Consider the following 26,369-nt stretch of genomic DNA (forward strand, 5'->3'; position numbering starts at 1 on the left):
TGTGAGGTCGCGCACGAGAGAAACGATTCCACGTTACGGAATAATTTAATTAGAGCAAACGTACGAAGTGAAGTGCCAGGTCTTATCCCATGGGTATAATAGCGAGCTCTTGCTACCGCTGGGCACCCTCGGGACATATCTTTCCCCGAGAAAACTCGTCTGTGAGGAGCAAGGAACGCTAGAAAATGCGAACTATCGCAGAGAGAGATCGCGCGTGAAAACGCGTTTAATGAATTAATTAAGCGTTTATTACGTACACTTTGTCGTGGTGATCCTTTTATTTCGTTCATTATGTTATCGCCGCCTTTTGATTATACTCTATCATCTCAAAGTCACACTTTGAGATGATAAAATGAATATGTTTGATCTTCTATTTTTATTTTTTTCCATTATAGTGTATTATATTACATAGAATTGCTATTACCAAATTCTAGAGGTACAAATAGTGCGAATTTGAATTAAATTGAATCGAATCGAATCGGATTGTGTGGATTCAATTCGATAAGTTTTTTTCGAATCTGAAAAGTTCGAGAATTTTGACTTATCTCTGATTCGATTTCAAATTAATCGTATATTATGATTGCTACACTTATATTATAGACCTTATAAATATGGACTAGCAACTGCTATAGTTTTTGGAATGAAATAATGTCTAGAGGAGATTAAAGAAAGAAATATACTTTTTAGTAGCTTTTCTTTTGAAAAGTGTCTTGAAATATACATTGTGTATTTCAATGAAAATTTATCCACCAATCAAAATACATTAATGAATAATATGTGAAACATAGTTTTGAACACTTGTAGAAAGAGAAATACTAACACGATCTGATTTGTGTTGCCAGTCCATACTTATAAGATCTATAATTTATATTTACCGTGAGATAAATCTTATCAAGCGTGTCAATGCGTGTTAATGCGTATCAATTCTTGTGACTGTTTATCGATTTCTAAAATTTTCCTATCGTTTTTAGATCTTATAAACAATTCAAAAATTTGTATACATTCTACATAATAATTATTGTTTAGTATTTATTAGATTACAACTTTTATTTAGCATATTATTTTGTAAAATTATTTTCTAAAATTTTTGCGATTAATTTTCTTGTTTATTAAAATAAATTTGCAACGTCATTAAAAGTAATTTGTTACAACACATTTAAATTAGCGTGTAATATAAATTCGGGAAATTTTGATTCGAATTCGATTGGTATTTATGTTACATACAGAAAGAGGTCCTATTTACTTTAAATCTACATGAAAATTTCAGATTTGATTTAATTATATTTTACAAATGCCTGATTCGAATACTTCTACTGAATTATTTATGCTTAAAAAAGGAGAAATCATTTATCTTTATCTTCTAATGTATTACTATTTCTCTTTAGGATAGTTCAAAATGTCAAAAGATAAATTTGTTTAAGTGTGAAAAAGCACAGATTATTAATAAAACATTTTTCTTAAAATATTTTTTTTAATTTTTTGGTATTTTCCTATATTGTATAACTTTTCATTTCTGAAGTGTTGTAAACAATAACGAAGTAGTGCTCTAATTTGATGTGATTCCTAAATGGGGTTTAAATAAAAATTCTATCAAACATTAATTTCAATATATTTTTCAGGTGTTGTATACGTATTATACCTAGTCATTAAAAAATATCTTATTTTCTAAAAAGCACAAGATTGTACAAGTTTTTACAACTTCATGAAATGCTTCTATGTATATTTTAGACAATAAAAAATTATACGATTTAAAAAGTTAATTATACAACTCTCGATTATACAACTATTTGTAGTTTTTATAATGTTTATACGGCTCCGTATAAAGTCGTTATATGGTATTTATTATATTTTAAGATTTTCTAACGTAAGTACTTATATTACTTGTTTTGCGATATAAATGTTGTTTCTGAAATTATTTTTGAAATATTTATATAACTCCGTACAAATCTTTCAAAAACTTTAACTCAACTTTTGACGATAATGTTGAGATCTTTTATATGTATACCTGCTGACTCCCGCTCTGTTCTGTAATTCGCAGATGCACTGAGTGGTGATGAAATTAATCTTTTATTGTTTCTTGCAAGCGCTTAGTTTTTAACGCTTTGTTTATAGACCGCTGTCAGAACAATACATAATTGAACTACGATAGACGTATATGCGATAGGTGTATATGAAACGTACGTGCAATGCGCCATTTCCTGCCAATAAAGATGTATAAGAATCTAGTCAGTTTTTGAATATATTTATTTATTTAGTCTTTATTTTACGTCTTTAATAATACGAAAGTTGTATTAATCTCTATACGTGGTCTTTAAGACGGTGATTGAAACGTTAGTCTGTGACTATTAACAGTTGATTGTAAAATAGTTGTATTATATAAGTTATAATGCGACATTAGAAATTAGATTCCCCACTCATTGTTAGATGATTTACACATTTCATTGACATTATTATTTGTACTTTGTAGTTGTAGTATGGTTGTAAAAAAAGTTACAAAGTTTTAAAGAAAGTTGTATAAACATTTCTGTTATGCGATTAGATATTTCCTTGGGTATTATATTCCTTATATGTATATAGCATATAACACCATTGCGCTCATAATATTTGTATTATTAAACAACGAATTCTAATGATTAGATGCCTATGAAATTTATTTATAGCTCGTTATACAGTGACACCGATATGTCACTATACAATCGACTTTTGTTAAGATTTTTTACAATACATTTTGAAAAATGTTGAAGAATTTGGACATAATCATTCACATCAAAATTATCTTATTTATTAGTAAAAACATTTCTGTCTTAGGAGTAGAATATTGACGTAAGTTATATATACACAGAGTTCTATTAAATGTTCGTTATTTGTTAACAGTTTCGTTTTTTAGCAACACAATATACCAAGCAATGAAATGTAAGGGTAATTCGGCAGACTCGCGGGATCATATCGGACACGGAGAGTACTTTAAAAGCAAAACCTTTAATAAAAGAGTATCCATCGACATGTGCCAAACGCAGTCTCAAGCAATATAAGATGCGGTATAAAAGTTTTCCAGAATCGGCAAGAACTTATAAAGACTTTGACAATATTAAGGACCAATTCATACGGTAACTGTTTAGCCTTAAATTAATAAAACCAAATCTCACTCCTCTTTGCCAAAACTTTTCGTTTGTAATTTGCTGATGATTTTAACGAAGCAAAAAAAGTTGTAGTATAAATACTATTATGTAAAAGAGCTTTGAAGCTCCTTCAGGAAAGAGATACAATTCTATTTCTATGCTTAATTTATTATCTATTTGAGGTGTGAAAATAAAGGAGGGACTCTAAAATGACCAAAATATACTCCAAACCGATTAAAAAACTATTATAATTCCACAATGTTTATTGATGCGAAAAAGAAAAATGGTATTAAGATAAATGAATTACGACCCGAGTGACGCTACTATAGTTTGTTTTGTGCTCATAATAAATGCCTTCATTTATTTAAAGTAACTTCGATATTTCCATCGCGCGAGAATTTATGTCGCAGAAGTAAAAAAATATAGAAGAAATGAAGATAATTTGCTTGCAACCATTTTGCTACATGCTTTTACGTTTTATTGTATGTCAATTTACGATAATTTTATTAAAATAAAAAGATTAAAATTACCATACGTTGTATGGTAATTTTAATCTTTTTATTTTAATAAAATTATCGTAAATTGAATCAATTTGTTAATGTTATAAATCTAATATATTACAACATATGTAAAATGATTACTCTCTCCGTAGGAAGTGTAAAAGGTTTAGTGATTATATCACGATACATAAGGTAGAGGTAGATGTAGGTGTAGAGAGATAATAAATGATGGAGCGTACAAAAACGTAAGTTTTATTCTTTAATTTCGTTATCCCACTCATGAGTGACCCACATAAATTCCATCCTTTTTAATATATGACAAAAATGCAAATGTTTTTAAGTTTTTTTTCCAAATATAAGGAAATAAATATTTGTTATCTCCGATTTTTTTTATAGAAGTGTGTAGAATATTGTAGTATGAAGTTTTTATTGGTACAGTACGTTTTCCTTGAACATAGTAAATAGTACTTTATAAATTAAGTTTCTTTCTAGGTATGGCATATACCGGAGTTGTATCAATTGTATTTTACTTTAACATTTATTTAATTTTATTTTTATTTATATTTATTTATATTTAATTTATTAGATATAAAATATCTTAATAAAATAACCTAAATTAAGAAATATAATATAAAAAAATTAAATTGCTACTCAACTTAATAATTTTGATGATTACACGCGGTTCTACTATCCCTTTGTCCCGAAGAACTATAAAGAATTCATTACCCCGATCAAGGTTTGAATCTGGATTCTCCAATCCTCCGGACGAGTGTCGTAGCCAGTTCGACCACTGAAGAACTTGACAATATCCCAATAACGAATAATGTGAAATAAACGCTTTAGGAAATCCTGTAAATGTTTGTAAATTTACCTAGAAAATTATCGATATACATGAAGATTTGCTTTCGACCGGTAGATCGTTTTTATTTATTAACAGTGTTAATCATAGTTTAGTTTATAAAACGGAAAAGGACAATTGGATTAGTTGCACCATAGACTAGATGCACCATCTAACAAAGATTCAGATAGTTTTATTTTGCATTGACCATCATGAATATCTATTACGGAAGACCAACAAATAACTTAATTAAACTGCAGATTTGTAATGTGTATTTATTCACACACTCAAGCATATCATATGGAGGATTAGAAGCGCAGGACTTTGAAGTATAGTAAAAGATGATTTTGTAATTTAGTTTTATGTAACATTGATAAATATTTGTACATGGAATAACATTTTTGCAAGATACATTTTGTAATTGTACGTACGATTGAGGAAAGTTTTGTAAAGCTGAAACTATTTTCAATTAGTAACTTTTATTTACTCGCTTAGTACATTCATTTGCAATTATATTTGAATAAATCGCTTTTTTTTTTTTTTATTGAACATCTAGGAAAAGCATGTTATAATTTAGTTTTTTGTACTTATTATTTCTTATTTATTAATTTTACTTAATCCTTTTTTATTATTCATTTAACGTTTATTCTTTCATTCTTAATTTTGAAACAATACGCACAATTTCTCATGTATGTTATTTTTTTACAAACAATATTATACGTATGACATATAATTTAAACTAAGTATATAGTTTCTCACAACTCATTTACAAATCTAATTTCCGGATGGCTCGTAATACTTAATTAAAATAGAATATTATCTTTCTACTGCCTGTGTATTCGTAAAATCGTAGGATGTGGTACTGCCAAAAACAAAAGAAAACCAATAAAGGACACAATTTATTTTTTTTCCTTCCACGGAACACCGGTCGATGAAATATCAAGCCTCAGAAATCTTCGCGATCGATCCCGTAGACCAGAAGCTGTAAGCGAGGACAATTTATATCCTCGATAAATTCCTTTTCGTTTTCATTAGCGGTCTTGTCCAGGCTACGCCACCCCTATGAAGGTATATGATCAAACGAAAGTTTTACAATCCTTCTCCGCCCCTAATATAACTCATTCGATTGAATACAACATGAATTTAGGTGGTGACATAACGTATGTAGCTAACTTTAAAAATTAAAATTTTAATACGAAAAGTTGAGATACATATATTAATATATACATAAATTTTCATAAAATTAATTTTTTTAGTCATAAAAATGAAATAAAAATAAAATAAAGATTTAAATATACCAAAAAAGAAAAATATTTTTTATAGGTCTAATTTTGTAAAATTTACTGTTTTTTGACTTATATAAAATGCTATCTAATATAGCTTTATCTAATACATCTACGAACGTCTAATATATTATCTACATCTATAACTTTGTTAACCCTTAAACACATAAGTGGGTCTAAGAGACCTCATATGAAGTTTCGAACGCTTGCTGTGAAGACGAAGTGAAATAGGAGGTTTGGACCAGGGCGCGTATTATGCATTTGTTCGGAATCGATTCCGATTTATTCCGTTTTTCCCTAAATTTCTATTGTATTTTCTAGGGAAAACGGAATAATTCCGATCGGAATCCATTTCGAAGAATTCCATAATACGTGCGCTGGACGTAAAAAAAGTTTGAAATCTTATGTGAAATCTTTAGTTATCTTATGTAAAAAAACTGGACAAAACACGTTCAAACAGGTCCGTTCGCGTACTTTGTCTAAAGTTAAAATATTATAGTGCCGTGAAAAAGAGGACTTCTGCATAAGGTCCAACATATATTATGAAACAGATCAACTTTCAATTTTAGACACCTTGAGTTAATCAAAAATATCTCATATTTGCTTGTTACGTAAGTATATTTTTTAATAGGAATGGCAGTGACATAATTTTTGTTTGAAAATATAACTCTTTAGCTTTAAAACGCTGTATTGTAAAGTTTTAAAAAGTTTTTTGTTGCAAAGATATGATTTAAAAAAAAAATGGATTTTTAGACACCCAAATACCTCGTATTCTCCTTGTTATATAATTATACTTTTTAAAAGGAATGACCATACCATAGTTATTATTATTATTATTATTTTTTTTTGAAAGTATGATTCTTTAGCTTTAAAACGCCGTATTTGAAAGTCTTTAAAATTTTTTTGTTGCGGAGATATGATTTCCTTAAAGAAAAAGTGGATTTTTGAATAATTTCTTGTTTTTACTTAATGGTTTTTCTTTTATAAGTTAACAATAAATCATTTTTCGGCAATGTCGATTATGCAGTCACATTTCTGAGATTCCAAACTTTCATGTAAAAAAAAAAGATTGTTGAAAAACGTTGATTGGAACCAAAGTTATTACTTTTCAAAGTTGAAAAAGTTTCTCAGACCCGAAAATGTGTTTACGTATTTTACGGGATCGGTGTGTTTTAAGGTTAATTTATTATGACAAATTATGATAAAACTGTAAGTTTATTATTATTAAAGATCTCTATTATTTTATCGCATTTTTTTAGAATGCTGAAGAAGATTATTTAACGAAAAAAGATTTAATTCATTCAAAAGTAATAATATCTAAATAAGGTTAATGAAAGTTAAGTGCGATTCTTGATGCATCGTTACGTTTATTTGAAAAAATTGTAAACTTTATTGAATATAAAATACGTGTATTCGAGTATGTTCTATGTTTAATAAAGTTTGCAATTTTTTCAATTAAATGTAAAAATGCATCAAGATAAATACAAATTTGTAGATATAATGATCTGTGCAATTAGCTTTATTTCAGGTAGTATATTAAAATATTTATAACTTCACCTCACCTCCGATTTAAACTTATTCAAAGCATTTTTATATGAAACGAAAGAATATGACAAATATTGCTCAGGAACCAGTATCTTCTTTGGCAGGAAATAATATCAGTTTTCCTACCGGTCATGCCACACAGCTTATTTCTAAACCAGTACCTTCAATCAGCACAATCGATTTGTTGAAACAATTGTCACCTCTTCCTGAGTCTAAAAAGTATCTAAAAAAATGTCTTATAACACGCTTACGGAAAATGCAAAAAATGCAAAATTTTAAAATCATCATACAAGAATAATTCTGTAGGAAAAAGTAAACGATTAAAGATAAAAAAATAAAAACGAAAAAAAAATACTTAAATCTTTTATTTCATCAAGATCGTGAAGATAATGGTATTAAGGTACCTTTTCGTACGCAGCACTCGTCAGCAAAAATGTCACGTGATTCAAATTTACTAGAACGGCTTTCGCTGTATTCACTGCTCATGAAAAGGAATAGCAGCAAAAATTGTGGTTCTGTAAAGTTTGCCTTTTTGACCAACATTAATAATTTGAAAATGGCATACAATCAAGAATTATTTCAGTGGCATAAATAATATGCACAAATTATTCAAAAATATAATGTGACAAAACTGAGAAGACAAAAAATTGCAATTGCGCTAACTGTTAAAACAGTTGCAGTATGGATGAATCTTCAAAATCACGCAATAAACGACGTTGTAAATCGGTAAAAAAGTTTTTATATAATTATAAGGTAAAAAGATGTACATTATCGTTTTTATATCTATAATTATTATAGTTATATATAATTATAGATATAGAAACGATAATGTACATCTTCTTACCGTGAAAATCGAGATTTGCATTCAATAAATTTAGTAATCTCTTAAATTCTAATTCCATAAATGCCAAATTTCAATTAATACTTGTTTAAATGTACATCTTACAATTGTCGAATACTAAATATTCCCACATTGAAGTCGAAGAAACCTATTCTTAGATTCGATTAATGGTCGAAATTAAATCGACTTCCTAATTAGAGACTTGGTATCATTAAGTTTTATTTCATTATGAAAAATAATTATAGATCGACGATAGTATCATGTTCATGAAAGCGAAAATTTTAAAATAAAATTGATACTAAATGAGAATAAACATGTATATCCCCTTAAAAGAATGAGTTAATACAAGTTACAGTTAATAATTATAAAAATAATTATTTTAAGAAATTAAAAGAAACATGTACACAATTGTAACTTATAAAAAACATTTACTGTACATTAAATTAAGACGATGCTAGAGTCGCCTGTTTACGCGAATATTTTTGGATTAACAGTTTTTATTGAAGACGCAAATTGAAAAATTCTTCTGTAGAATTAAAGTACAAACAATGACAAGAAAAGATTGCTATAATTTTTTATATATTTTTTTTTTATTTTGAGTATGAACTTCATTGGATATGTTAAAAAAAATCTTAAAAAAGTATTATTTCAGAGTAACTGAACAAAATCAATTGTAAGAATATTTATTAAATAATCGTTTACAGATTTAAGTGTTAACGCTGACATTTCTGAAGAAAGGATAATGTTTATTCTATATAATAAGATGCACAAAGTTTCAAATTTACAAGGAACAACTTTAAAATAATTCATAAGCGAAAAAATTGTAGGATTTTATACAAGCACTAGATACATTCACATATGTTTTGATGAGAGCTCTATCCCTTGTAGAAATTTTTTCTAAGGATATACTTCTGACAAAAGAAATATAATATTCAATACAGACTAAAGTTCTTCAATTACGATGCGTAAGAATATGCGTACGCTGACAAAAGTGCGAAGTTGCGAAGGCGTAGCGACGAGCGCTCACGCGCACTGTCAGGCACGCAACTCACTGACGTACGCTTGCTGAAGGACGGCTGTTGGATTAGCTTTACTGCTTTACTGCTTTATTAATCATTATATAACAAAATAGTTTAATACTTTTCAACTTAGTTTTTTATAAGGAATAACGCCATATAATTATTGAGAGCTTTTTAAGAAATATTCTGTATACTAAGTATGCATGTTAGATGTAGAATAATTAAAAAATAAAATCAGAAGTGAATCTCACCTGATGTGCTGATTAGGAGGTCGCAATAGGATTGTGATGTACTTGGTGAGGAGCATCTTTTCTGCATAGTTTTATTCCATTGTGCACATATCTTCGTAGTTTTAATATCGGTTTAGACTCGTTTCGCGACAATCGAACGAAAGCAAAGTCGTAAGAAACTAACAGTCATAACACTGCCGTAAAATCTTTTTGCAATTAAGTTTAGCATTCTTATACAAAGCGTTCTCAAAATATTATATTCATTCAAAGTTCACCACTCAAGAGACCGTTTTCTGTTTTAGCACAGAATTTTTATGAAATAAGTTATCGCAGTCAGTTATCGCATAACTACATAATTTAACTGTATCTCGTGTATTTCTACTAGATTAAAAATTGATACTAACAAATGGAGTGTTTGTACGAAAGGTGATAATTAATTTATTAATTTCACGACTCAGGAATATATTAAAAAAATAAAAATTTGTAATGTTATATTAAGAGAAAAATAAAAAAAATTAATTCAATATGACATTAATAAGCTTTGAAATTAACCAATCAAATGCCGTAGTTACACAATAACTGACTAATTTTAAAGAAAAGTAGTTATATCAAGAAGAGGAATGAGCATTCTTTCTAAAATACTATTATAATCATGTTCATCCTTCATAGGTAGATACTCATAAAATACTAATATACTAATATTAGTAAATAAAATACTAATATAAATAAAATTAATAAAAATTGATTATATTTGCAAAGGAATACACTTATGATGTCAAACAGAAATCTTGGTCACATTGGCTATATTTCGCGCAATTCAAATATTGGTTAATTTTAATTTCAAATTTGGATTCAGTATGCATAATTATACTGAAAATGATTATTGTATTTTATTTTTAAAAATTAAAGGAGATTGGAATAAGGAAAAATTGGAATAAAGAAAAAAAATTACTTTTTTTTTTGACAGACGAAACTAAAGTCATAAATATTTTTCAAAATTATTAGCTGGCGAAAACATTAACCTAAATTTTGGTACCTTGCAAGTTACATTTAATTAGATAAAATTTTGAATAGAGTCGAGTTGTAGTCGAATTGACGTGAAATGATTTTTTTATAGATATAATCGTTATTCAAGATAAGATATCAGTAATAAGTGAAGTGTTTTATTGAAAGAATCACGATATATAAAAATAGTCTTCTGTTAATCCTTAAAAAAATATTCATAAATGAAGAAACATTCAATGATATTTTTATGATTTATTAAAGATTTCGCGTCACAATAAATATACAGTATTTCATCGATGAGATTTCACTTTGACTTTTGGCCGATGAATCGACGATGACTCATCCATTCTGCAATTGAGATCGAAGATTAATGTTACTTCCAATAGTTGCCGATCGCAGAAGAGTCATCTTCGGTCACACGTCGTCCTTGATGAAGCAATTTATTGACTTTAAACAACTCACGCGTTATTAACTCCGATTAATCCGGAACAAAGGAATACAGGGTAAACATAGGGGACACGTTAGATTCTGAGTTAGAGCGTAGAAATGTTCAGAGAATAAATTTATTTCGTGGATTTATATATATTTTTTAAAAAATATTTTGAACTCTGTATCAATTTAACAAAAAAAATTCAAATTGCGCTGATTAAAATAAATTAATATATAAAAAGAAGAATAAATTTAGAAATATATGTTCATGAAAAACGCATTTTATTTAAAGATTCTATTAGCTTGTACCGGATGTTAATAAAATATATTACCACGTATCTTATAATTTTTAGAATTAGTTTAAAATTATGAAAAACTGCTAAATGTATTCGATCATTTTGAGAAGTTATTCTTTTAAGTAAACTACTCTTTTCCGTAAGTAAGAAATCAGAAAAAATAACATTAACGAAGTTGGTATAGCAGTGTAATAATATACCTTATAATTTGCTGGTTTTTTTCACTACCTGCTCTTTGAACTTGTTGATTATAAATAACATGTTTCATATTCTTATTTGTTGTTTATATTGTTGTTTTCTTTCTCTATTCAAAATTCCAAATCTTTTAAAATAACTTTTACGTTGCATAGCTCTTCGCAGCCTTATATGCTTATTATGGAAAGATTTTGGAAAGTTGAACGCTTTCATATTTTGAATACTTTTAAAAAATTTTTAGAATGGGAATAATGATTTTTTGAAAACTTTCTTTTCCGAACTTTGTCACTAAAAAATTCCCAAACAAGTTAATGCATCAAACTCTGTTTTAAATTAATAATTTTTTAGGCTTTTTCAAACAATATATTACAATATGGCGGGTTCTACGGGTTCTACAAATTTTTGAGTTGAAATCTTCCTTGGGAAGAAATAACCTCTCCAGCCCTTTTAAAAGTGTAACCCCTTGAAATAATCGAACATGTATTTCGCGGTTTTTTATCATTTTAAACAGTTTTCGAAAGATAAAGGAGATAATACAGACGTTTTAAATCCTGTTAGTATTGCGCTTAGAGAACTTAAAATTATCTAAATAAAGATAAGATAAATTAATATGTAAATGTTTCTTAAATAAGATAAAAGTGATTTAATTCTTATTTATATAGATAAAAAATAAAATTGTGTATGGATTTTTATGTGAATACATTTTTTAATAATATCACTATGCAAAGGAATTTAGGATATAAAACAATATATTAATATTTTTATTTCTAAATCTTTATTTTTTGAAAATAAAAGTTTTTCGAATAATTTAATTTTACAAAAAAGATTCCTCTTTGAAATCAAAACAAAAATAAAGTCAAAGTTAAAAAATAGAAGGAATATATAATTAACATTATATAATGATTGACAATATTCTTTGTGAAAGTTTCAGAATTTATAATTTAAAAATAATATTTTTATTACACTATTACCAATTTATATAATTTAAGCTGCGTTCAATATACTCTACCAGTATTAAAAATCTAGAGTTCACCTTATATGTATGTATATACTATAGATTTGGTAATTTGGAGATTGAGGTTAAGGATATATAATATTTCATTCTCATGATTGTTCAACTTATCTTGGATATTTTAAAGAAGATAATATTTCTTTTGTCTAAAATAAAAATTATTTTCATTGTAATAAAGGTCTAGACAAAGTTATTTTTTTATCTGATCTAGATAATCTAAGTAAAGATAAAATAAAGTTATTTTTTATCTCAATAATTATCTAGTTAATTTTATATAGTTAATGGCAAATACACTGTATACAACATAAATCATCTCTGTCAAGTATGCATGCTCTAAATATTCTATAGCGGAATTGAACATGTTCTGTAAGATGTATGTATATCGACACTGAAGGAATGCGACAAAACACCCACTCGGTACCTTCTACTCGCTTTAATCCTAGGACGAAAATATTCCTTCGGATTCGAAACTATATCAGCTAATCGACTTCTCGGCATTGCCATGAATTAATTTCATGCTTAATTGCGTTAGATTCTGGGTCATTCGTAGACGAAACTTTCTGAAGTCATTACGATTCATTTATCGAACAAGATAAGAAGAGCATGATGATAATCGACTACTTCAAGAATCCAAAATGAGCGAGCAAAGATTTTATTTTTAAATTTAATTTTTTCTGTTACTAGACATACAAGCGCGTAGTGGTAAAAAGACAATAAGCATAAAGAACTAGAACGAGCGTTCTACCTGCAAAAAGATCGACGACACGACAACGATGACGACAACGCACGACGCCTCTGCGTTTTGCCATTTCAACGATCGGTAGAATTATTTATAGACTCGCTCAAGGGGCAGACACAAAGGCGCGTATCGTCGTGCTAAATGTAACCCGAGAGATTCTATCTAAAAGATTTTATTTTCATTAACATGCTACGGCGTCATGCAATATAAAATTCATAACATCAAATTATTTCTAATTTCAATCATTTTATTAATCATTCCTATGTTGTTTCTGCTCGTAATCAACATGTCGTTAATTTAATTAATAATAAAACAATGGAGGTAAAATAATTTACAACTAATAAAAGATGGACCGCGTATTTGGTAATAGCTGGATCTTCATGTTAATATATTTTGTGCAACATACTTTTATCAAAATTTTTCATCAAACTGTATACCGAATAAGATATTATTTTTTAAACAAATTCTTTACAGTATTTTAGAGAAGAAAATAATAGATGCTTGTAAACATGATTATCATTGAATTGATTATCAATCAATTGTCATTTTGCTGTTTTTAACTTGTTTAACCTGTTAAACTATGTTTTAAGACTGAAAATTTATTCAGAATGTGATTAGATGAACTTCTCAAAAAATATAGAAAATCACACAAGAAATATCAACACGAAGATCAAGCTACAATATAACCAAATAAGGCTCATCTTTAATTAGTTATGTTTTCATATACTGATTTATTTTTCTATTATTATTAAATAATTTAATTCGAAAGATGTATAAATTTGATACAAGTTTACTTTATTTTAGACTAGGAATTTACAATAATATGAACTCTGCTTACTTTGAAACTAAGCAATTCAATTACAGAAATAAGTTGTTAGATAAAGTTGTTTTTTAATTACATGCGTTAAAATTTGTATTAAAATAATAAATTTTGATACACACACACACGCACGCACGTACGCACGCACGCACACGCACATGTATATGTATATGTGTATGTAAAAAGTAATAAAATCTTATTTAACTAGTATATCTTATTTAACTTTGAAGAATTTAAATTTGATCTTATAATATTTAACGACATACATAGGAATTTTCTGTTTGCATTTGCTTGGGAATTCATTTATATTTTATTTTTTAATTCTACATGTGTTAAAATACTCATTTAATTGTACTCGTTATTCGCACGCAAGTAATGTGAAGCAAAAGAAAACCAATATCCGTTTATCTGCACAACCTTTAAGAAAATTAATAATGTTGAAATTATTGTAGTTAATTAGAAATTAAATTATGTGAAACTCAAACGAGCGAACTCAAATTTAATATAAAGCATGACTAATTATATAATGCTCGTTTTTTTTTCTTCTTTATTGTTTGGTCTTGTATCCATAACCGGAGTCAATTTGTCCAGTATTAGAATTCTGCAAGCTAATACTCGTAATGCGCCGAATGATTATATTTAGCTACAGTATGAAGATCCAAATAAACGTTTTTTTCATTATGCATTTATCCCAATCTTGTCTTTTCAACAAAACATATTCGTGCTGCACTAATGAGACTCCAAAACTGATACAGTTACAAATTTACCTTCATATACATATATATGTATAAAAACTCAGATAGCTTTCTTTCTCACCACACACATAAAGTCAAGTATCTGTTTAGTTCGCGCTTTCACTTTAGATAAGTTTTTGTGGCAAATCAATCTTCAATATGTTTCAAGAAGAAATGTTCGCTTGAGAAACGGAAGATAACGCGGAACAAAGAAATTCGAGTTGAGTCTCATCTGGTTGGCGGTCGCGGATCAACTAACTTCGCAAGCCTGTCGTTAAACACTGTAGTCGCGTCTGCAGTGGCCACATTATATGCTATCCGTCTACAGGGTGTCTCATAACGTTTAATTAATATTTCAAGAGATAAAAGAGGATGGAATTTTGAACTAAAAGTTTCTTCCTCAATTTTAGCTCAGAGAAATATTTACCAAATTACAATTAATGATTGAAGTTGATCAATTAGTTTGCTCCCAGCCGAAGAACGTAAAAGCGTAACATGCTACTCAGTTCCTTGCGTTTACTGTAGATTTTCCCGATTAAAATTTTATTCTAATTTTTCATAGTAATAAATAAATAAATGAATAAACAATAGGTAGACGACTAAATAGAATTTTAATAAGTATAAATAGATAAATGTTTAAATAACTAGTCGTATGAAAAGGAATAATTGAGTATTGTTCATATGTCTAATAGTTATTACTATTTAATGTCTACAATAATTTGAATAGTAAGTATTAATAATTACATGCGTGAATAGTAATGTCCCATAATACTACAATTATTGACGAATGGTTCTGAATAATAACTGAATTCGTTCTGAATAGGAACTGAAATGAGTAGGCGAATAATTTTACGAGCGGCGCGAATGGCCGAAAACGTCGAACGGTAGCTTTGCAAAAAGGCAAATCATTCAAATGATAACACTAATAGAAACAATCGTAAAGCTTTTAGAACTACTATTAATTGAACTATCTAGCTCATTAAACTCTTTATCAAAATGTTAAAAAGATATGTCATATAAAATCACTTTATACATATTTGTAATGTTTATGCAAAATACTTTTAAATTGATAATGCAACTAAAAAAGAATTCATTATAAAAAGTTAAATTAATGTATTATACAATAAAATTATAATACGAGATTTTATTTGCGGCAAAAGTAATTTTGGAAAATTAGAAGTACTTGTTTTCTTTAAACTTACATTGATTTAAAATAATTTTATGTTATCGAACGATTGACGGCAAATACTATACAAATAAAAAAAGCATAATATTTTATTTATGAAAAAACATTTAAGAATTATGATAGAAATATTGAAATTTATTTATTATTTTTTCCAAAAGAATATTGGATTTTTAATCAATATTTTAATAGCTATTAAGAAATAATTTCAATACATAGAAAGATGATACATACCCTAAAGTCACTGCATATTACTAAAGTAAAAAAAAAAAAAAACATAAAAGTATTATTTTTACCATAATTTTCAAAACGATTTTTTCAAAATTACAAATTTTGTACGATTAATTTCATTTTATTAGTTTATTATACAATATTATGGTAAAGGTTAGTAATATCTTACTCTTTTTTCGGTTCGGAAACGCTTTGTATATTTTTGTGTATGTTTAATTTTATATTTTATGTTTATTTTTAATTATATTATTAATAATTGATTATTATTTAAATCTATATTAATATACATACAAATATAACAAATGTCGCATTCAGTTTTCTGACACTTTGAAGGAAAGTAAAATTTCTAGTCAAGCAGTAAGAAAGAATATGACTACAGTGTATTATATCGCGTGATTCACACTCTGTTTACTACTTTTATCCTCCTGAGAAAGTTTTCTGAAGTGCAGCAGTAAGCACAACTGTGTACTCACACTTATCTTGCGCAGTGCAACTAGGATTATCCATGGCGTGATATACAACCACTATAAATCGAGCTTCTAAATTACCTCTTCTTTTTCTTCTTGGTAAAATTCATGCGACTTCAGTTTCATTTCCTTCGCATTCGATAATCTTTCGCACCCTCTCAAAGGGCTTGTCTCGAAAATTACGACCATTTTTCGCAGTCATGAGAAGGCTCGCTTTAATATGGAAAAAATGTCTTCTCTCACGAATTTATGATCTGCCCATAGCAACAAGACCCAGGACTGTATTTAATATATTCTAAAATATTTGTGTGGAATTGACGGAGTTGAGAGTAAATGATAAGTATTAATCCTGCTAAAAAAGATGAAAGATATGATGCAAAATGATAGTCAACAAAATATAAAAATAATTAATATGTTAAAGGTTGAAATAATCTATAAAATCTTTAACAGAAATTATAAAAGCAATAAATTATTAAGAGAATATAAATATAAATTTTGCAATTATATATATTCCTTATCATTTTAATGATGAAAGTACAAAATGAGCTAAAGCTTTATATAGTATCCGCTTGGCATGTTTTTGTGTCTCTTGAACAGATTTAAAATAAACACGCCGGATATTTAGAGGGAGAAGGATGAACAAGTACCAAAAACGGCTTTATAAGGAAAACACGAATAGGTCTCAGGAAAAATTGTTCTTTCTTATTTTTCACTTCGTAACGTCTTAACTATGATGCCGTATTCCAACCATCTCCATTATCACCGGTTGAGTGCGCATTGTAGATCGAGAGGCTTTCCGTTGGAAAGAAAGCCCTTCCTTGATCCTTTCGATGCTTTCATCACATCTATTTAAGCAGGCACAATCACAATGCAACTTAATCAAATAAAATATAATTTTAATACAAATTGAACAAGAATGCCTTTTACGGTCGCAGCTAGGTGTTTGTATTGTTTGTGTGATTTTATATACTTTTTTCAAGTTAAATAATTTTAACGTTCTTTATTACTAATTGACTGATGCAATTTATTATTAAATTGAATGAATAAAAATAGTGGCTGTATCAAGTTGAGTTTATAGTTAATACAGAGAAAAAAATTAAAATAAATCATAAAAGTTAGAAGATCTATGTTACAGCAGATTTTAGCATAATAGAATAATAATTTTTATAATCTTCTACGAACTGCGTGCTGCAATATTCGTCGGATTTGAAACAGGCAGTCACTACATGTAACCGAAATACGTAATATGACAAATTAAATTGATAGTTAATTTAATAATATCGATGTTAAAATCCATCTATACCATCCTCTTCAAAAAAACTGTAAAAAATTTATTGCGAGCAAGTACTATCGCCTTTGTCAGGATTTGAACCTGGATCTTTCTATATTTCGTTTAAGTATTTTAATAAGGCAGTGATATTTCTCGCAATAACCAATATACAGGGTGTGCAAAAAGTATGGAAACCCCTAAATATTTCCGTTTCCTGGTATTTCACAAGAAAATGTTGCTGACAAAAGTTGTAATGTTTCAAAAGATCTATTTACTGATTTTATCAGTTTGACCTTGGATAGCGTCGCCAAGGTCAGATAAAAATCACATTAACTTTTTTAAATAGAACACCCTATTTTTAATTCCAGAATCTAATAGCTGGTGTCAAGACCTTTCCAAAACACTACAAAAAAGTTTATTTTCGTTTACTTTCCGAGTTGTGAGACTTGAAAGCTACGGTATACTGTAACTTTCAAGCGTGACAACTCGGAAAGTACTTAAAAAAATAAACTTTCTTGTAGTATTTTAGAAAAGTCTCGAAATAAGCTACAAGAATATGCAATAAAAGATATAATATTAGAGTATTTGTAGTTACCTAATTAAAGGGTATTTTGCCTAACATTCTATATTTTTTATTGCACTTTCTTGTAGTCGATTTCGAGAGCTTTCCAAAACACTATAAATAAGTTTATTTTCGTTAAAGACTTTCCGAGTTATGACGCTTGAAAGCTACAGTATACCGTAGCTTTCAAGCCTCACAACTCGGAAAGTACTCAACAAAAATAAACTTTCTTGTAGTGTTTTCGAAAAGTCTTGACACTAGCTATTAAATTCTGAAATAAAAAATAGGGTATTCCATTTAAAAAAGTTAATGTAATTTCGATCTGACCTTGGATGGCGTCGCCATCCAAGGTCAAACTGATAAGATCAGTAAATAGATCTTTTGAAACACTACCACTTTTGTCTAAAACATTTTCTTGTGAAATGCAAGGGAACGGAAATGTTTAGGAGTTTCCACACTTTTTGCACTAAGTATATATATATATATATATATTTTGCTCTAAATATATATATATATGAGACAGGGAAAGGGAAAGGAAGAGGGAGAGAGAAAGGAAGAGGGAAAGGGAGAGAGAGAGAGAGAGAGAGAGGGAGAGAGAGAGCGGAAAAGGGGGAAAAGTGGGGGAGGGAAAGAGAGGAGAAGAAGAGGGTATTATGGCTACTATCGACAATATGGCTACCCCTTAAGTATTTTAACAAGGCAGTGATATTTCTCGCAATAACCAATATACAAGATGTGCAAAAAGTGTGGAAACCCCTAAATATTTCCGTTTCCTTGTAATTCACAAGAAAATGTTTCTGACAAAAGATATAACGTTTCAAAAGATTTATTTACTGATTTTATCAGTTTGACCTTGGATAGCGTCGCCAACAATTAATTCCGTTATTAGGTGACGTATTCTAACAATTGCTTATGGAGTTATTCGTTTAGTAGCCCGCCGTTTTTTAGTGATGCTAATATGTCAATACATAATGACTGACAATTCTTATAAGGCATTTTTATTTTTGAGCACTTCTAAACTTTTTCAAGGTACACTTTTAACCTTTAATTACATACACTTCCTCATTATTCTTAAATTTTAGTGTCTTATCACATAAAGGTACATACACTCGAGTGTCTTTTTCTTTATTTAACTTTTTATTTGACCGTATACATTTTAACTTATACAAAGTTAAAACAATAACATGGAATTTTGTTAATATGGTTTTTAAAACAAAATTTTTATGTCGAAATATTTCATCGATAAATCAATTGTTATTCTAAAAAGCGGTGTTTAGAAACATTAGACACATCATTTTATGCTTGTTGTTTAATGTTAAATAGGGATAAAATGACACTTTTACTGAACTTTCTATTGATATTTCTAAAGCTTCTAAACGCAGGAAAATTCTAAATCAAGAAAATCTAAACAATGAAAAATTAAAAATATATAATTTTGTAACTAGGTACTGTGTTTCTTTTAAACTAAACTAATTTTTTAAAATTATTTTTACAGATAACCATATTACAACCTTGTTTTTTCCACCGATTGTGTAGTGCATTAGATTTTTATAAATCACGTCCTAAATAATACATATTTCATTATTTTGTGTCTAAAATCTGTCAAACAACACCCTAACGAATATAATTGTTCAAGGTTTAATAAAAAATATTAATTATTGTGAGAAATAAGTTTGATCGAAAAGACGCTCTGGACGATCAAAAAGTCTGATCGATTATAACTCGTGGCGCTACTGTATGACTCAAGCGTGCGCTAGTTTTAGTTTTCTACGCTCTGCGTGTTCTATGTTCTTTTTCGCTTTTTGTCCCGCGTAGCGCCCGGTGCATACTGCTGTGTTTACGCTTGCTGGATGACTGTTGGCTAATGTATCAACCTACCTACCTATCGAATCGCGCGATAAAATACCGACGCTTGAGAATCTGAAAGTAAAGCTTATCGAGAAGGAAGCGAGACAGAATGACCGTATTACGAAAACAAACGAAGACAATAACAACGCGTTATTAGCAAAAGGGCATTTAAAATTCGCACACGTAAATAAGTCAAAAGATAATTATAATAAAGTGAACACGAGATTCGTTGGAAAATGTTTTAATTGCGGTAAAATCGGGCACATGAGTCCATATTGTAAAGCAAAACCAAAGAATAACGAGTCAAATGAAAGCGAAGCAATGACCGCAATTACTTGTAACGCAGAAATAATAGATAAGTCAAGAACTTGATATCTTGATAATGGCGCTACAAAACATATGTGCGATGACGAACGAATCTTTAAGACAATAAAAGACGATAATCAGTTAAAGGTATATGCAGCCGCGGAACATTTTGTAAAATCAAACGAAGTTGGCAAGAGAAATTTAAATGTATTAGGAGTATAAATAAGTTTCCGCCGTTTCACAAAAAATGGCGCCACTAATATGTTATGGTTGAAATTGTCTGTTGTAAAACGTTATATCGTAAGGTTGGACATCTGGCAACAACATAATCATAAAATATTAGCGATTTTGTATTAGCATCATATATCTTTTTTCGTGCGAAAATGTCGAGTTTTGAGCCGAATAAGCGTCATTTGCGGGAGCTTTTGATTTACTTCTTTAATTTCAAGAAATTTGCAGCCGAGGCACATCGATTGCTTGTAGAAGCATATGGTAAGGCTGCCTTAAGTGAGAGAAGTTGCCGTGAGTGGTTTCACAAGTTTAAGAACGGTGAATTTGACGTCGAAGACAAAGAACGTAGTGGAAGGCCGAAAGTGTACGAAGACGCAGAATTGGAAACATTATTAGATGAAGATTCGTGCCAAACGCAAGAAGCACTTGCACTTATATTAGGAGTGACTCAACCAGCAATTTCACGTCGCTTAAAATCATTGGGAATGATTCAAAAACGACGAAACTGGGTTCCATATGAACTGAAGCCGAGAAACGTTGAACGCCGATTTTTCACATGTGAATGCTGCTTGCCAGGCATAATCGAAAGGGTTTTTTGCATCGTATAGTCACTGGTGATGAAAAATGGATCCACTACGATAACCCAAAGAAGAAGAAATCATGGGAACCACCTGGCCATTCTTCAACATCGACAGCCAAACCGAACATTCACGGAAAAAAGCTCATGTTGTGTATTTGGTGGGATCAGCTTGGTGTGTATTATGAGTTGCTCAAACCGAATGAAACCATTACTGAGGCTCTCTACCGAACACAATTGATGAGATTGAGCCGAGTACTCAAGGAAAAACGTGCCCACTACTACTCCAGAGACGACAAAGTTATTCTTCTGCATGATAATGCTCGTCCACATGTTGCGGCTTCAAAACCTACCTGGAAACACTCAATTGGGAAGTTTTACCCCACCCGCCGTATTTACCAGACATTGCGCCTTCTGATTACTACTTGTTTCGATCGATGGTGCATGGCCTGTCTGAGCAACACTTTACATCATATGAAGATACAAAAAATTGGGTCGATTTGTGGATAGCTTCAAAAGATGAATTCTTCCGACGCGGTATCCGTATACTGCCAGAAAGATGAGAAAAAGTAGTGGCTAGCGATGGACAATACTTCGAATAAAACATTAGGTACCGTTCTTTCACAATAAATGCCCAATTTTTGATAAAAAACGGCGGAAACTTATGTATACTTATAATATACATATATATTAAACATTACATAATATTACATAACTAATTATGTTTAGTATTGTTATTTAAATAAACTATACTATAACTAGAGTTTTAATAAATAAAATGTGTTTAAAATATATTTTCCTAATGTACTATTTTCCTATATAATAAAATCAATTTTGTTTTATATAAAGATCCAAAATCACATGCAATAAGAATATAATAGATAAATTTATTTTTAAACAGATAGTGAGAATTGTTATTAATTCCAGTAATTATTTTATATCCTTTTAAATAAATGTAAAAATAAGATATAAGAAAATTATCAAATGTTTTGTTGTAATATAGAATTTAAGATTAAATTCTCTACGGAAAATTAACCTTTTATTATTATTCACGTATTGATGTAATTCACAAAAAAAGCAATTTAAAAAATTAATGCAATTAATTTAATTTTTTTTAATTTATGATTTACACGATGTAAACAAATTATTGTATACTTTGGGCTATTAAAGAATTAATTTAGATAAAATGTAAATTAATATTCTATAAGTATAACTTATAATTTTTTCGTACAGCAGGAATATAAAATATTCCTACAAAAGAAATTGCAATTCAATAATCAGAATGCATGTATTTTGCGAGCTCATAAATTAGTAAACGATATTTAGTCGCAAAATAATTAATTTTATTTATTTTAAATACAGTTCTCTCTTAAACCGATAAGATGGGGTGGTTTTCTTGCGAAGGGGTTGTAGCTCAATAATCGAAATGCGCGTATTTTAAGAGTTTATTCTTAGAATTTATACGCTATATGAATTATATCCGCGATACGATATATTTTAATTTTTCTCTTGAGTTGAATCAATTAAAGGATTGTTTGGGGGTTAAGGAGATGAGCTCAAAAATTGAAACTATATCACTTCGAAAGCTCATAAATAGCTCGTAATTCTGCCGCAAATATCTCTATTTTTAAGTAGGGGGGGGCTGAGTCAACGTTGAAACACAAAAAATATTAAATTCCTGCCCAGTGTAACGAGCTCAAAATTTTTAATCTGCGCGATATGAAAGCTCATAAATAGCTGTTAGCGCTATTTGTTTTTTAATTTCTGCAAGGTGGGGGGGGGCAGCTCAACAGGGGTGTGTAAAACTTTATACACAGAGGCAATCTCGCAGTTGAATGTAATTGGTTCTTACTTTTAGATTTAACCAATCATATTAAATTGCTACTTAACCGCGCAGTAAATTGCACTAAGCTAACCAATAAATTTTTGCGCTATGAGATGCCGATCTAAATAATTCTTTTTCATGTTCATGTTGCGTGACCATAAGAAAGATTACACAGGCATAGATCCCTTGTCATCGGCTCGAATAATACAATCGACGATGACAAACGATCCAATAATGGACGATGAAGAAGTCGATGTAAGTATAATTAAGCATTATAATATGAAAAGCTAGGGTATCGATCATGTAACTTTTTTCTAGAACAAGAAGGTGAAAATTGAATAAAAAATTCGCCATTAACTTCAATGGCGAAAGATACCACTTTTCACCTTTCCGCCCTAAGGAAAAAGTTACATGATCAATATCAAGTTATGTTATGTTTATGTTAAGATTTCTTATCTCATTTTCAGATCAAAATGAGTAATTTAAAACTCGATAAACTTAGGCATTATAAAATAAAACATCTTGCTCGCAACGATGCCGGTCCCCATGACGCCGCCGCCATTGAGGCCGGCTCTCGAGATGACGCTGCCGTCGATGCCGGTCGCCGCAACGCCGCCGCTGATCCAACTCAAATATTAATAAAATAACTTTTTCGCTCAGACTTTAGCGCAAGACGCGATTACGCCTCTTGACATTAATCTAATAGATCTAATAAACTGCTCAATTTTTTATAAGAAGACCAAGAGGAACAAAAGGCGGCAGACGATGGAATAAAGACGCTTTTTTTAATTTTTTGTTCACCATGTCCGATAATTATAATAACTGCTACTATGGGAGACGTGGTAGAGGAGGAAGAAGAAGAGGAAATATTTCTTAAAATTCTTATAGAAGCTGTATACGAAAAATGATGCAAGTGATTGCACTTTGCGACAAGTCTCAAAGACATTTAAAGAAATAATTTATTATCTTGGTTAGGATTTTTTTACATATGTTGCATTCTTTAGACTTGAGGCTGTAATATGTACATTTTTATTTATTCCGGTTTCTACAAGATCATTTATTTGACATGCATGTTAAAATTATTAAAGAAATAAAATGTTGGCATAGACAGAACTTTTTATACTTTTATACTTTTGTCTTCGAACTTAGAAGAAAATGACGATGCTGTCCATATTTTATTAATTTAAAAATATCTTTGAGAAAGAGCTAGAAAATATTTATTGTAAATGGAAAAAACATCGAGAAAATTTAATCTTAACATAGATAAAGTTTTAGTGCCGTAATTTATTTTTCATCTCTTCCCAATTTCAGCTTTCTTCTCCTTTACCAAAGACATTTATTTGCGAACTTACATCGGTATTTAAATAATTGTATTTTCTCTGTGAACCGGTCACCGGTAACCATGTATTTGTAGTAGGCGTTGGATTCTTAAATCACATTAATAATCATTAATACATACACTTAATAAAATTGAAATATTATGATTAAAAGAAGATATGCCTACAAAATTCGTGAGAAAGGAAACAAAAAATTTCTTGTACCCTGTTTTGGAAAAATCCGTCCATATTTAAGTGGTTTATTATCTTACCATCTTGCGAATCAATTTCAGGTGCGGTTACACCTAAATCTCTCATCATAGAAAAGTGAAACAAGTATGCCAAATCTTCGCCATGAGCCGCACCATATTTTTATTAAATCGATTATTGAACCATTAAATTAAATTAAACTGATAAATTAATTTCCAAATATTTAAACAGAAAATTAATTTTTTATACTATAATAAATATTATAAAACAAAATCGTCTTTAAGTCAAAAATTTAGAAACATTTTGAGTTATTTTATATTATAGTTACGATATAAATGTATTCTCTAATAATAAAAAGTTTTCACATTTTTAGATAATTTTAAATTAATTAGTGACAATACCTTTGGACTTAACATTAAGTATTTTTATTCCTCGATCGAAATATTTTTCACTAATTTGCTAGCACTGTTGTAAAGTAATTAAAAAATCTCAAACAACGTATTCCCCAAAATGTTTTGCATTGACACTATATACGTTATCTTTTGTAATCTAGAAAAAATGTGTTATCTTTAATGTAATTATTCTAAATATATTAATAACTTTTTATAAATAGAAACATATGTACTCTGTATATAAATTATGTATCTGACCTTGCTTTTATGCTGGACCTTGCTGGAATTATGAGTATTATGCATACGAGCATCCACTGTATCGTTTTTATATAATTCACATGACATGTACTCTTCCATAGCTTTCATGAAAAACGGATCGTGCAAAGTTGACAATTGTTATATTATATTTTTTTCAATATCAGCATCGTGTTCTTGTAATGATATTTTATCTATTTGCAGCGCAATGTCTGTTTCCTCCACTGACGGACTATACAGGGTGATTATTAATGACTGTTTTTACCATAGGAGCACGCATTTGTAATTTCTAATATAATAATATGTTAGAAATACGTATCCATCGGTAAATCATGCTCCTATGGTAAAACATGAAAACAGTCATTAATAATCACCCTATATTTAAATATTTCTGATCACAATTTATTTTGTAGCTCAATGTTCAATGCAATCCTTATGTCTGCAATAAATTATAATAAAATATGTAAATTCACAATAAAAAAAATAAAACAAAGCTAGTCAGAAACTCTTACCATGATTATTGTTAACTCGATTGACGAATAAATATCAGGTTAAAGAACCTGTCACGACGGCTATTATGATAATGACAAGAAGTACTACACCACATACACCACAAGTACTATACATACATCACAAGTCGCATATACGGCTGACTGATGTATGCCAGCGCCACTTGTGTCAAAAATATGAAAGGGAGAATTCCTGAGTGCGACCATGGTAGAAAGACATTCTACCATGAGTGCGACGACGACGATGAGAATGACGTTTCTTAACCTATAAAACGTTATATTAACCTATAAAATCAAGATTTGGACTTTGCATCGCGATATCTCCGCTCGTAGGGCGGAGAGAAAAAATAAAAACACTTTTATATATACAATTTTTCCCAAGCTATTGATTGAGACTTTGAACTTGATCGGTTTAGCCGTTGCTGAGATCTGATAATCTCATTATGCTTGAACTCGCTGACTCACGTAAAAGAAGTCGGTCCCTCGCTGGCACGTCTACTTTGGCACGATGGTCGACCGAGCCTCTTGATATATATTTTGAATAAATTTAACATTTGAAACAAGTATCAAATGATTGAACGA

At 29.4% G+C, this 26,369-nt stretch overlaps 1 protein-coding gene across 2 annotated transcripts in view; it reads right to left on the reverse strand.

Annotated features, from left to right (window-relative positions):
* Positions 1-15,215, reverse strand: part of LOC105203197 (protein sprint) — a 228,264-nt gene extending 213,049 nt beyond the window's left edge. The window contains exons 1-2 of one of the 2 annotated variants that reach the window (XM_039454557.1): positions 14,639-15,215; positions 9,397-9,668 (exon numbers count right to left, since the gene is read on the reverse strand). In XM_039454557.1, the coding sequence (XP_039310491.1) occupies positions 9,397-9,452 (56 nt within the window). In that variant the 5' untranslated portion in view covers positions 9,453-9,668; positions 14,639-15,215. Of the gene's footprint in view, positions 1-9,396; positions 10,241-14,638 lie in introns of those variants that run through there. The other variant, XM_039454556.1, reaches the window with a different exon arrangement.
* Positions 15,216-26,369: the final 11,154 nt, after the last annotated feature.

The sequence above is a fragment of the Solenopsis invicta genome, chromosome 10 (assembly GCF_016802725.1).
Source record: "Solenopsis invicta isolate M01_SB chromosome 10, UNIL_Sinv_3.0, whole genome shotgun sequence".
Taxonomy (NCBI): Eukaryota; Metazoa; Arthropoda; class Insecta; order Hymenoptera; family Formicidae; genus Solenopsis; species Solenopsis invicta.